Here is a 14,194-nt window from a genome sequence, read left to right as displayed (position 1 = left end):
TTCCCCAACTATGATAAGAGCTTGATCTGGAGTTTTTGTGTCATGGACACCCACTGGAAATTTGGTGAAACTTTGGAGATGTCAAAATGGTTTTAAATGCTTAAAATAAAATATATAATATCACAAAGGAAACCAAATATATAGAAATTAAGTTGTTTTTAAAAATAACTATACAAAAGCCAATTTTTTCTAGCTGTGACACTTATGTTTTAAAGTCCACTCTAAGGTCCTAACATTCAGTATTCTGAGGTTCCTTCCAGTTCTTACATTGTGTGTTCTAAAGTATCTTGTAGTCCTGACATTATATGTTCTAAAATCCCTTTCAGGTCTAACATTCTGTATTTTAATATATCATTTAGTTTTGACATTTCTAGTTTTCTAGTTCTGTTGCTATCTCCTAAAGATTTTCTGGCCTGGTCTTCTGTGATTCTTTTAACCTTGGGCTGAAGGAGCTCAGAGTTACATCTTATGTGACTTTAGGACCCCATTCCTGCCCTTCCTGAGTTGCCGGGTGGCTGGCATGCTGTATTTCCCAGTGGGTGGGGTTGGAGAGATTTCCATACCCAGCACTGGTACTGGCGCCACATTCCTGAGTCACATATTTCTCTATCCTATGCAGTTCTGGGTAATCTAAAAATGCAATATCGCTGTCACCAGCTCTCAGAAGACATCCAGCCTGAATAATTTAACATGTCACTGCCATCCATCACGGCTCTAGGAGCAGGCGCCGGAACAGAGGCACACAGAAGAGGGTTAGCCAGGCAGCTGACCGAGCAGCTCTGGGAGTTGGGTTGGGCTGCCGCCCACATGATTGCCAATGGCTCCCATGGGAGAGGGGGTCCACCTGGTATCTAGGAGGGCATGTTAACACCTTCAGGCCCAGGGGAAGCAGAAGTCATTGTTAATGTTTCTACAAAGTTGTTCTGTTGGAAAAGGTGAGCTATTGATGTCCCGCATTTTGGGTTTTGTTTTGTTTTTATTTTTTCATTTATCACTTAGGAGTAAAGCAGACATAAAAAAAAAATTAGAAAGTCAGCATCAATTCTCTTTGAAGTTTTCTCACTTCTCTTTCTGTATCTGTACCTAGTGAGTATTGATCCCTTATGCTAAATATTCTTATGTTGCTTAGTGATTGACACATAAAGTCATAGAACCATAGAGCACAAAGAGACTAGAGAGGTCATCTATTCATGAAGTCATAGATTTAGGGCTCCAAGAGATATTGAAGATCATCTAGTACAGCATCCTTATTTTCAAAATGAGAAATCTGAGGTGAAGTGATTTCCCCAAGGTCACATAAACAGTAAAGGGCAGGGCCAGGATTTGAATTCACATAGTAACTCCAAACCAGCCCCCTTTCCACCGTACCACACTGCTTTCTAAACTTTCCCTCTTTCAGATTGAGAAAACTGAAACTCAAAGAAGTTACAGTGCTTAAATAAGGTAACACAGTAAATTAGGGATAGAGTTATGATAAGAACACAGGTCTTTTGCCTCTTTAGTACTTTGCTCTTTTGATTATACCAGACCACTTCTATGCACACTAACATTTTAGTAACTTCAAGGGTCATTCTGTCTCTAGGGATTTATATTCAAAAAGAAAAAACACACAAATATTCTTTAAGGCCTTTCCAGGAACTCTTAGAATTATAGTCTTTAGCTACCAACATTCTCTGCCTAGTTTCAAGATTAAACCTACTGAGGAAACTTCTAATACTGCATAGAGTGGCTCCTTAGGAAGCCAGATTATATATTGATTCATAAAAAATATGAAACATAGAAAGAACCTCAGATACCATATAGTCCATGTACCATCCCCTTTTAAATATTAGAAAACTGAGGTCAGTGAAATTAAGTCACTTGCGGCCTTCTTTGAGTGAGTGAGTCTTGTTCACCTAATGCCAAGTCATTGATTCAATCATTCATCGATCCATTCATGGAAGATACATATAAGATATACTATGAGCAAAGCATTGAGAAATAGCTGATGATGCCAAGTACCTGGAGATACTTTCCCCACTTTTCTAACCAGAGTTCCCGTTGGTGTTCAGGGCCTAACCTCTATCCTCTGCCCCTCTCCTCTTTCCCCATTCTCCCTCCCTTATTCACCAATGAGGTGTAGGTGGTAGTAGGACATGAAGCTGTTTATGTACTCATCTCTGTGTTCTGATCAATCCTTTCATAGTGCTATCATGTTCTAGCCTTTTGCTATCTTTAGGACTCTAATGGAAATGTTCATGGAGCCCAAGGTAATTAATGACCTCAATTTAGTGCCCTAAATCATCTACAGGGTATTAAAATGCCAGCAAAGGGTACTTTTTTTTAAAACAGTGGTCTGAGTCATCTCTGAGTTCATAATTGGTCCTTACCCTTGCAGATTATGTCTGTCCACACTTTAGAAACAAGCTCCTGCCAGCTCTATGTTGTTGTGAAGTAATCCTCAGGCATGCAGTGATGTCTCCACATCTCCCAAGGCTCACTAGTCAAGTAAATATCCCTTTCCCCAGGGCCCATGGAAGATTCACCACAGTTGGATTTAAAACATTGAGTAGCCTAAGGTTTGCTAGAAGCATTTACAACTACACAGGACCTCAGGGATCATTTTGTCTATACCTATCATTTTCCTGATGGACCCAGAGAAGAATTAACTTGCATGAAGCCATCCAATTAATAAAGGGCAGAGCCAGAAGGCAAACCCAAACCCGATTTCAAATCCATATTGCTTTCAGCATGACTGACCATATAAATGAATAAAGTTGGTAACTTTCTATGTGGTATGCTTTCATGTTTCTTAGGAGCCTCTTTTGCCTTAAAATCATCTCTCCCCTACTAATCATGTGAATCTACCATTAGGGGTTTATTTCTTTGAGTTAATCATTGATCTCTCTACTCTTTATAATAACACGTAGTATCATTGATATAGATTTGACTGTCTAATCCAAGGCTTTCAGCTTACACATGAGTAAACTGAAGCCCAGGCAGGATTAGGTGATTTGCTTAACATAATACAGAGAGCATCAGAAGCAGGATTTGGGCCCATGTCCAACTCATGTTAGAACCCACTGCCTCCAGAGGCAATGCTCTTTCCACAGTGCCATGCAACCAGACTAAAACCAAGTCCACCCGAAATAGGAATATCCCTCCAAGGGATCTTAGGGTCTAGAACTGGAGAGGTCTAATACTCAGGTCCCTCTTTGTAAGAATGAGGAAGCTGACACCCAAACAGCAAGGGGGATATTATGGAAATCTTGAATAATCTGGAGTCAGAAAATCTGGACTCCAAGCACACCTCTACCATTTCCTTTATGACCTTGGAAAAGTCACCTACCCTCTCTAAGCCTTAGCTCCCTGAATGGGAACATTAAGATATTGTACTATTTGACCAATAATATCTACTCCATTCTAAATTTCTGACTGAGAGAGGAATGTATTTGGTCATAGATAGTAACAGAGCCAGTTACTGATTCAACCTAGATATTCTGATTCCTAGGCCAGTATAGTTTCTATTTGGTAGAAGGGAAAAGAATAAGCCTTCAGGAAGCTCCAAAGAACGTTACAAATCTCATTTGATCCTCACACCAGTCCTGGGAGGGAGGTGTCATTATTATCTCTGTTTTATAGTTCATGAAACTGAGGCAAATAGAAGTTAAGTTGATTTACCCAGCGTCACATAGCTAAGAAGTATATGAAGCTGCAATTGAACTCTGGTCTTCCTGCCTCAAGGCTCAGTGCTCTATTTATAGCATTAATTCGTGGGGCCGTGGACAAGTCACTTCACCCATCTGGGCCTCTGTTTCATTAGTAAAATGAGGTGGTATGATTTTATGGTCTCTAATAGTCATTTCAGGTATAAGGTCAGAATCCCATGATCTGCAATCCTATAAGCATCCATTATTTAGTTGATTGATTGATTCATCCATTTATTGTGTCATTCATGGTCTCTCTGAACTCTGGTATTCCAAGATGTTGTGATTAACAAACATTCACTGAATGCCTCAATGTCACTTTGCCATTACCACCACAATAAACATTTATTAACTGTCTCCTACGTATAAATTACTGAACTAGTTTCAGGGCTAACAAGGATAGTATGGCGTAGTGGATAGAGTGATGTACTTATGGTCAGGAAGTCAGGATTCAAATCCTATCTTTGATGTTTGTGACCTTGGGCAAATCACTTAACTTCTCTGAGATGCTTGCTTATTTTCCTGTAAATTGGTGATACTATTTCGTGCTGTCCCTGTATCACAGGGCTACTTTGAAGTTCAAATGAAAAGAACAATGTGTATGGCAATTTCAGGTTGTGCCAATGTGCAAGGATTTTGAGTCTGGACTGGTAACAAGGATAAACCTAGCCAAAATAAAGAGCGTTCATTTGTTGTATGACAGGAAGCTGACAAATGTTTTGGCCGCACTAACTCCTGGACACCTTCTACTAAAGCACAGAATTTGTGATAAGAGTACCTACCATGGAAAAATCACAACTCTTTGAAATATTTAGGTACATTGAGTGCTTATTGTATGGAAAACTTAGAGTTCAGGATTGAAGCAGCAGCAAAGATATCAGGCCCTTTGGATGCTGAAGACATTTTTGGACTTTAAATTCATCTGTAAATGTCATTGGGCTCTATAACACATTCTTCTATTAGCACCTTCATGAAAAGTGGTTTATTGGCTGTTTTCCAACCTGTCAGCTAAGCTTAAAGCAGCTCCTCTCAGGAAGGAGTCATAATGAATGAGTTTTGATGGGCAGGAGGAAGAAATAGATTCTGAAGTGAGCCACTATTCCAAGTACCTGGAGGATGTCACATGGTGTGTCAGGTCCTGAGCTCAAAAACTGTGTGGGGGAAGAACTTTGACCTGAATTACCACCCCCTCTCCCTACCTCCACACTGTTCTTAACTTAAGCTTGGTTTAAAGAGCAAGGTATATCAGAATAAGCACCAGATTTGTCCCTGTTTTCAATAAACTTTGAGGCAACTCCATTTTTAATGAAGTAGAATATATGACTGATGCCATCAGTCAGATCATGAAATATACTAAGGGGACTTACTTCTAGTTTGTGGTGGCAGCACATGGAGGGAATCAAGAAAGGTTTTATGGTAGAAGCTGTATGTGGGCCAAGCCCTTAAGGATAGGTAACAGATAAGAAATAGATCCAAGGGAATGTTATTCCAAGTTTCCAGAATGTCATTAGGAATAAGAGACAGGTTCCAGGGACTCCAAGTAAGCCAGTTTGTTTTGAATTATTAATAGAAAAGTACTAGAAAATAAAGTTAAAATGATAGTTTGGAGGTGAGGAGGAAGATAGGCTTTTAATTCTAGGCTTAGAAGTTTAAACTAATTACTCAATGGAATGATATTAAAGGATGTTGAATAGGACTTGACTGAATTCACATAAAACACTTGAAAAATAAACTGACTGTTTATAACATCCCATCCCTTCCTATGCTGAGTATAATGATCCTTGCCCTCAAGGAGCTTATCCTTGGAAAGTATAATGGTCAGATAATACCGTAGAGTGGGTAATGCACTGGGGGTGGGGGTGTTAATAATAATAATAACTCATTGCAATAGGGCTTTGTGATTTATTGATCATCGTAATATAGGTAACTACATTTACACAGTACTTTTAAAGTTTACAAAACAATTTACATACTTTATCTCATCTGAGCCTTATAACAGCCCTGTGAGATATGTCACAGGTATCTTATTCCTATTTTATAGATGAGAAAACTGAAGCTCAGGTTAAATCAGGGCAGAGGAACTTGTGGCCCTCTAAGTCCTCAACTGCAGCCCTTTGACTGAATCTAAACTTCACAGTACAAATCTCTTTAGGAGCTAGAGGGACACATGTTATTCAGTGAAGGTTGGGTTCAGTCAAAGGGCCACACTTGAGGACGGAGAGGGCCACATATGGCATCAAGGCCACAGGTTCCCTATCCCTGGGTTAAATGATTTGTCCTGGATTGTAGGCCTATTAAGTGTCAGAGATGAGATTTGAACCTATATTTTATAACTGCAGATGCAGTGCCTGATCCACTACACCGTTCTATTGGCAAAGTGGTTTTTTTTTATTTGTTTGTTTTTGTCACAAAAACCCTATCAAGAAAGGATAGGTAAAGTGTATTCTACCTATTTTATATTAATGAGAACTGCATCCCAATTAAGATAAATGATTTGCCAAAGTTCACAAGATAACTCCTCAGGGCTCTTTCTATTACGCCAAATGAGTGTCTTGAGGTTGAAAAGGCCAGAGTTCAATTTTCACCCCATACTCCCTTCATTCTTCTGTGCTGGGGTCCCTGCTCAAGCCCCCACCTCACTAGCAAAGGCATACAGCCCTCCATCCTTTCTCCCAGAGCCCTGGGTAGAAGATAAAAAACTAAAAAGGCCAGAGGGAGGGGACTGTAACTGTGGCCACTTTTGCCTCTTTTCCTACACCAAGAATGGTGACGCTTGCACTATAACCTAGATGAACTAAAAGGTTTTTTTTTTAAACAGTAAAATATTTTAATGGCAGTTTAAAAGGCCCTGCTGTTCTCCAGAGTCCTCTCCTTTCCTGTCATTTGCAAAAGCTCCAGCAGTTTTGTGCCAACTCTGTGACTTATAAACTGTAAAACAGAGAATTGAATCTGGCCTAGTTTGTGCTTTTCCTGGGGTCTCTGATGCTGATGGAACCTTGGGGCTTGGAATTTGGAAGGATGGAGAGGCAGAGAAACTGGGGCAGAATCCCACTGCTCATACTTACCAGCTTCGTGACTGTAGGTGAGGCACCTGGTCTCTTAGCCACCATTTATATACCCTCTCCCCAATAAGTATTATACTATCTTCCCTACCTGTCTCACTGGGTTGTGTGTGGTGAATATCAAATTTAAAAAAAAATATAAAGTACTTCTCAAATCTTTGCAAAGAAAAGAAATAAGCATTTTTTTAACTTCTTACTAATTTCTTGGCACAACTACTGTGCCAAGTGCTTTACAAACATTCTTATTCGATCCTTTCAACAACCCTGAGAGGTAGGTGCTATTATGACCCTCATTTTACTTTTGAGGAAACTGAAGTAAACAGAAGTGACTTACTCAAGGTCACACAGATATTAATTGGCTGAGGCTATTACCAATTTGGTGGCTATTGCCACAAACTTACCAATTAGTTGTGGTACCTGTAAAGGACCTCTCACGATGTCCCATCTCAGCAATAGTCATTCACCTAATATCATGAAAAAAATAAACACTAGAAAAATAAATACTAGAAAAACAAAGATGCTTGATAAGAGACACATGGCAGCCAGGTAAGAATGGGGAGGAATGTGACTAACTGTTCCTCCCCTACCTGGTAGCTCAAAGAAGCCCTCTTCACTGAAAAATGCTAAGGAAATAAATTGAAAGGTGTGCAGGTCACGTTTTTTTGTATAAGCACTCAGTTCCAGTTCAGAAACTCTGATTCAGCAATTTTTTCAGTTCACAGACAACAAGACATTTTATCATCCGTATAGTACCAACATCTGAGTCATTCATGCCCAGGAAACAACTTTCCAAATTTCCAGTGTGTTAGGACTAGAAGCTGGCAGTTACTGGGCATGCTTGAAGGACTAAAACCATGCATATGTTCTAACCTTTCAGGTGTAGAAATCACTTTGTAAAACTTAAAGATGACAGAAATGTGAGTTACTTTAGTTAGAACAGTCATTGCAGAGGTATACATGTACAGTACCATTATAACTTCAACTCATATCATTTCTGTGGCACCTTATTGAGCCTGAGTGTATAAGGGGGAAAAAAAATAAGGGCCCAAGACTTGGAGTTAATTAAGGACATGTTAAAGATAGAGTGGGGAGGGAGAATACATTATATTAGGAAAATTAGGATGCTGGTAGAACTTGATGAGAGCAACTCAGTGAGGTCTGTGTTTACCCAGACATCTCATGGATCTTTATTTCTGACAAATGAAGAGTAGGAGTCAGCTTATGTTCATTTCTACCTTCTATGGTAGCTAGTCTGGAGTGTCTGTGTATGTGCACCCATGCGTGCATGTACAGGGTATTAAATTACTGATATATGTGAGTATCAATTTTCATTTAAGCTTAATGTATATTATTTCTGGCTCAAATTATTCTTAAAAGTATAAATTAAACATTAAAAACAAACAGAAAAAACCCATAAGAAATTTAGAAGGAGACATGAGTATCAAATTTTGTTACTACCTAGTTAAATTTAGCATATACTTTCAAAAACAAGCTATGCATGGTATAAGTTCACAGTTTCACATACCATTTTCTTTAATATTCATTTTATACAGGATTGTTTATTTGTTGATAGCTCCATCCATATTAAAAAAGGAAATTCAATTTTTAAAAATGATATAATGAAAGGAGCACTGAATTTAGTGCCGAGGACCTCAGTTTCAAAGCTTGACTTTACTCTGAGTATGACCTTGGAATAAATCACTATTACTCTTTGAGCCTATTTCTTTACCCATAGTAAAAGGAGAGAATTGGATTTGCTAATGTCTAAGGTCCCTTTAGCTCCAAACTGTATGGATAACCGCTTGCCTAGAGAACATTTAGCCTATCCCTACTCCTAGGTTTCCCCTACCCTTCATTTTATAGTTGAGGAAAGCAAGAAGAGGTTAAATAATTTTCCAAAAGTCATATATATAGCCCAAATCACAGACAAGGTTTGAACCAAGATCCTTTGACCCAGGGCCAATGAATGCTCTTTCTACTGGATAGCAAAGAAAAGAATCTAGGACTTGGGTTATAGACTCCTATTATAGTGTTCTGCCTATAAACTCCTGCATTTTTGCAGCAGTAAGAGTAACATAATGCATTATTTATTAAAGGATGTAGATACTCAAATAAGCTACCAGTATTATAGACTCATAAACAATTAGAACTCAAAGAGACCTTGGAAACAATCTAATCCAAAGATCTCATATCTTATGGGTGGGGAATGACTTGGAGGGACTAGAAACTTGATTCTCCTTAGCCCCCAGTCAGGATTTTGCTTGTTGAATAGCTTGAACACCCAACAACTACCCTTAGCTATGAGAACATACTCTCATAATATGTGATAGAATTTGTCTTCCAATGTCCTGGCCAATAACCATCTCAACTATCTTTTATGAGATGGCACAGATATAGTCACAGAATCGTATAGATAGGATAAAAGTAAGGATTACAGTAAAATTACTCTGTCTGATTAAAATATATGTTCATTCTATTTCATACAATATCTGTGTTTCTAACAAGTTGGGTGAAAATGGAATTTTTGTAAATAAAATCCCACTTAAATTCAATTAAAGACATTTATTAAGTGCTTCTTAGGTGCAAGAAATTGCATTATGTAAATAGTCTGGGGATATTGCTAGAGATGCTAGAGATACGAGGACTAGATAAACAGACAGATAGATAGAAAGAGAGAGAAAAAAGAAAGAAAGGAAAGAAGGAAGGATGGAAGGAAGAAAGAAAGAAAGAAAGAAAAAGAAAGAAAGAAAGAAAGAAAGAAAGAAAGAAAGAAAGAAAGAAAGAAAGAAAGAAAGAGAAAGAAAGAAAGAGAAAGGGAGGGAGGGAGGAAGGGAGGAAGGAAGACAGAAAGAAGAAGAAAGAAAGGAAGAAAGAAAGAAGAAGGAAGGAAGAAGAAAGAAGGAAGGAAGGAAGGATGGATGGATGGAACCAATCTCCAAGGAACTTACAGTCTAGTGATGGGAGTGGGGGATTGAGGATAGCAGATTTGTCAGTCTACAATTTGAACTCAGAAAAAATAAATATAAAGCAATCTGGTAAAGGGGAGATTCCTGCATTAGATATGGTAAATTACTTTGAAATATCTAACTTTTTTTAATGAAATTTTCTTTCTCTATTTTTCATAATGTAAGGCATATCCTGGAGACCCAAATTCTAGTCTAGTTCTTCCATTGACTAGCTGTATCACTTTGGGCAAGCTGAATCACATGAGATGATAGATTTAAAGCTGGTCAGGACTTTAGAGGTCATCTGCTTCAATCCTGTCAATTACATATCTGGGTCTTCCTTTCCTATTCTATAAAAATATGAGAACGGACTATATGTGCTCTAAGATCACTTCTAGCACGCGCATTCTGTGCTATAAATGTGTTTCTATATCTAACAGTCTATGTTCAATGTTAAAACAATTTGTATTTTAAAGACTTCCAATTGCATCATATATATGTATGTATGTGTGTGTGTGTGTGTGTGTGTGTGTGTGTGTGTGTATGATTCATACTGAGTATGTTGGGTAAAGGGTAGAAGAACTTAAATCTGGATCTTCTGGAGTTTAGATGAAGAACGTTGGCAAGTTTATGATGTCCAAGAAGCTGGCTCTAATGGTTTCCATTTTTTTATAGGAGGAATAGGTTTTGGAAGAACCAAAGGAAACTCCGGCTTTGAGGCAGATGATGAGACACAACTTACTTTTTACACAGAGCAATATCGGAGCAGGCGTCGAAGCAAAGGTAAGCTTCCTCATTCGTGAAAGGCATTGGAAAGGATCTTAGGTCAAGGAAGCTTGAAGTTATGAGCCAAGCTGGGATCATTCAACTACTTCAAATACGAATGCTAAAAGCTGTCCAGATGTTGTACCTATAACTCATCCTAAATCAAAATAAAGCCTTCCAGGTATAAAATGGTGGGCATGTCATTCATTCTTCTCTTTTCAAGAGGTCTTTTTTGTGATTAGTTCTCCCCTGTCCCCCCATTGCCCTCCTCAATCACCAGATCGCCGTAACACCCCCAGTTCTCTAGCACTTGGAATAAAAGCAGGAGGAAAATGGACCTCTGTAACCTGGATTATTTAATTATAATAAAAATAAATTCTGGTAACAGTATTTCTAGTCAGCAATAAAGGGTAAGGAAAGGGTGGGAACAAACGAAATTGCTAGTTTCTGCATAAACAGTTTAGCCTGCCTAAACTCATTTAACCAAACTATCTCCACTGTATTTTCATTTTGGTAAAGACAGTTATGGAATACTTCTTCCTTCCCCCCTCTCTGGTATCACTCATTGGTGTATTATTCTAGTCTCATCTTTTCTGATAGCATAGTAGACTTTCATTGCTGGGAGGGACAGCAGATGTCACTGAGACCAACTTTTAACCCAACAGGAAACCCTTTCACAGCATTCCCAATAACTTCCACTCAAAGGCTTCTAATTTTAGGGAACCTATTGCTTCCCAAGGTAATAACCCTTTCCAGTATTAATCACCTCTTTCATGAAATTTTTCTTTGTATCAAGATGAAATCTGTCTAGGCAACTCTCATCCATTCTGATTACTTCTATTCATTCTTTGGGCCCAGATATAATAAGTCTATATATCAATTCTTTTAAATACTTGAAAGTAATTTTCATGCCTCGGTTTCCACGTCAATAAAATAATGGGGTAGAAATATATGATCTCAAACTTTCCATTCTGCTCTAGATGTCTGATCTTTTGTCCCTACTAAGCCTTCTCTTCTTCAGGCTCAAAAGCTATATTTCCTTTAACTCAAATAGCATTGTTCTCTAGTATCCTCCTTATCTTGGGCAACCTCTTCTGGACATGCTACAGTATGCCAATGTCAAACATAAAATGTGTTACCCAGAATTGACCACATTACTTTACATGTATTCTGACCATGGCAGAGCATAGCAGAACTCCTACTCTCTCCTCCTGGACAAATGTGTCTCTTTTTTATATTACTTGTCACATCAATTTGTTGGGCTGCCATGGGATGCTATTGGTGCATGCTGGGTGTTGTCCCCTAGGTCTTTTTGACATGAATTATTTTCTGATCAAGTCTCCCCTATCCTGACTTTCAGCAATTCATTTTTTAATGCAAGTATAGGACTTCATATAGATCTCTTAAAATTTGTCCTATTATAATGTGCTTATTGTCACAGCTTGAAGTCTTTTTAGATCTTGATTGTACCATCTAACTTAGTTTTGCTTAGCCTCATAGAAACTGCAAAGCTGATAAGCACACTGTCAATGCCTTCATCCAGGTCACTGATAAAGCAAAATAACTTCCTCTACTTGTTCTCTCTTTCTTCCTCAGTCATTCTCATCCTTCTTTCTTCTTCATCATTCCTTTCATCACCAAATAAGATTTTTGCTTGCTATTTTGTTCTGACAATTCAATTTGAGCTTTTATTTCACTGATTCTCAGTTCTCCTTCACAATAATTGTCATCTCCTTGACATTAAGATTGCTAAAAAAAATGTACTCTCTTCCTTCATCCCTCTTCTTCTTCCTTCTTCCATTTTTGTCTTTTTTCTCCTCTTCACTATTTTTATGTCCTCTTTTATTCTCCATCTTTGGCCTCCTATTCCCTGCCCCCTCCCAATATAATCCTCTTCTTCTCATCTATTTTTTCCTCTTCCTCATATTTGCCTGATGGTTGTTTCATGAGCTGAAATTCCTGTCATATTAGTTCATCATGCATCATCCCATCCAACTAGGATTAAAGTTTTTCTGCATCTAATTTGTTTGTTGTTGGTTAAGCATACTGGACTTAGAAATGTGCAAACATACAACACTGACCCTGGGGACTAGAAGTCAGAGTCTGATGGCCTCCCTGATTAAGATATTAAATAGATTGAAAAAAGAGCCAAGTGCATTTCTTTATCACTGTCTGTGGGCTTGAATGTGGAGTCTCATTTATTGCACAGAGCATCACCAGACGGTGATGTTTCCCTGAAAGGACAAACTAAATTGAATACAGTAATGAAAGGTCATTGACTATCCAAGGTAATACACCAAGATAGTGACACAGTATTGAGAGGGTTCTTGAACCACAAACCTGTAAGATTCTTGAGATTGTGTCTGGAAAGTAAATGTGAGAAAGAAGATAAAAGGACTAGGTGAGAAGGGAAGACAAAAAGAGTGGGCAAGTGGAATATGGGCCAGGATTCAGGACAACATAGACCTACTTCCATCTCCGCCACTGAGTTAATATCTGACCACATGCAAGTTACTTGTCTCTTTTGGTCCTCAGTTTATTCACATATAGAATTGAAATAATAATGCAAAATCATAAAGTCACAAAACCCCACAGCTGGAGGAAATCTTAGAGACCATCTAGTTCAACCTGAACAGAAATTTCTTCCATACCATCTTGTCAATAGGTCATCCAGTGTCTTCTTGAAAACGCAGCAATAGTGGGAGGTTCTATCCTCTCCTGAGATAGTTCATTCTATACCGTTTTGAGGAAGTTCACATTGCTAAGGTTTTCTTCACAATGTTCTCTGCATACATCAGAGGGTCTTTGTGACATTCCAACAAGATGATGGATGTGAAAATGCTTAGAAAGTTTCAAAGTGTTGTAAAATTGTAAGGTACTATCAGGCAAAATGTCCACCTGGAGGTTTATATGAAGCCAGAATGGATGAGACAAGAAATCCAGGGAGGAAATAAGGAATTAGAGAGTAATGGAAAGGGGAGGCAGGGGACATGAGTACAGGGACAATCATTGATCTTTCTTGCTATCTTATGCATATTTCTGCTTTTAACTGTTATGTGACAAGTGATTTCTTGTCATTTGTCTCAAAGGAAAGGTGATGCTGTCTTCTCCTCACTTCTTTCTCTTAGAGAATATATGTTGTTTTGTTTATATATCCCTCTGTATTATTTAATTTCCATGGTAAAGGTACGTGACAGTGCATCATTCATCAGATTAAAGTGGAACGCATGGAAATATACAGTGTTTTCTTAATCAGGCTTGAACTTAGTGAATGTCTCCCAGGGACTGAATCATAGAATGTCTAAGCTGGGAAGAGGATTTGGCAGTTAGAATATAAGAGCTTAATAGAACCTTTCTAGCCAATGAGGCCCTCATGCCCTTCCCTTCATCCTTTACTCTACTTTCCTCTGCTGCTTTTCCATGGAGAACATGGGAGTATAGCCTTGGAATGGAATGAGTCTTTTCCCTCTTAAATATGTCATACCTATTCTCATTAGTACCAGCTTTCCCCTTTATCACCATTATCTCTCCCTTCCTCTTTCTTCTACAACACTATCTCCATATAGCATTACTTTCCTTGAAAATGCAATAGTTAGCAAAGCTCTCTGTGTCAGGGTGAGACAGCCTGGCTGTGTCTATGACAGAGAAGGAGATGACTGGATGCAAAAGGATAGAGGAAGAAAGGAGTGGAAAAGATAGAGCATGAACTAAGTTGATCATACTCTGGATCCCAACT

General features: G+C 38.4%; 1 protein-coding gene across 1 annotated transcript in view; it reads left to right on the top strand.

The window, feature by feature from the left end:
• ASTN2 (astrotactin 2) overlaps window positions 1-14,194 on the top strand; it is a 1,124,306-nt gene that overhangs the window by 342,751 nt on the left and 767,361 nt on the right. The window contains exon 5 of the mRNA XM_072631748.1: window positions 10,369-10,476. Coding sequence (XP_072487849.1) covers window positions 10,369-10,476 — 108 coding nt within the window. The remainder of the gene's footprint in view (window positions 1-10,368; window positions 10,477-14,194) is intronic.

This window comes from Notamacropus eugenii, chromosome 1, assembly GCF_028372415.1.
Source record: "Notamacropus eugenii isolate mMacEug1 chromosome 1, mMacEug1.pri_v2, whole genome shotgun sequence".
In the NCBI taxonomy this organism is placed as follows: Eukaryota; Metazoa; Chordata; class Mammalia; order Diprotodontia; family Macropodidae; genus Notamacropus; species Notamacropus eugenii.
This window is presented reverse-complemented; position numbering and strand designations above follow the sequence as displayed.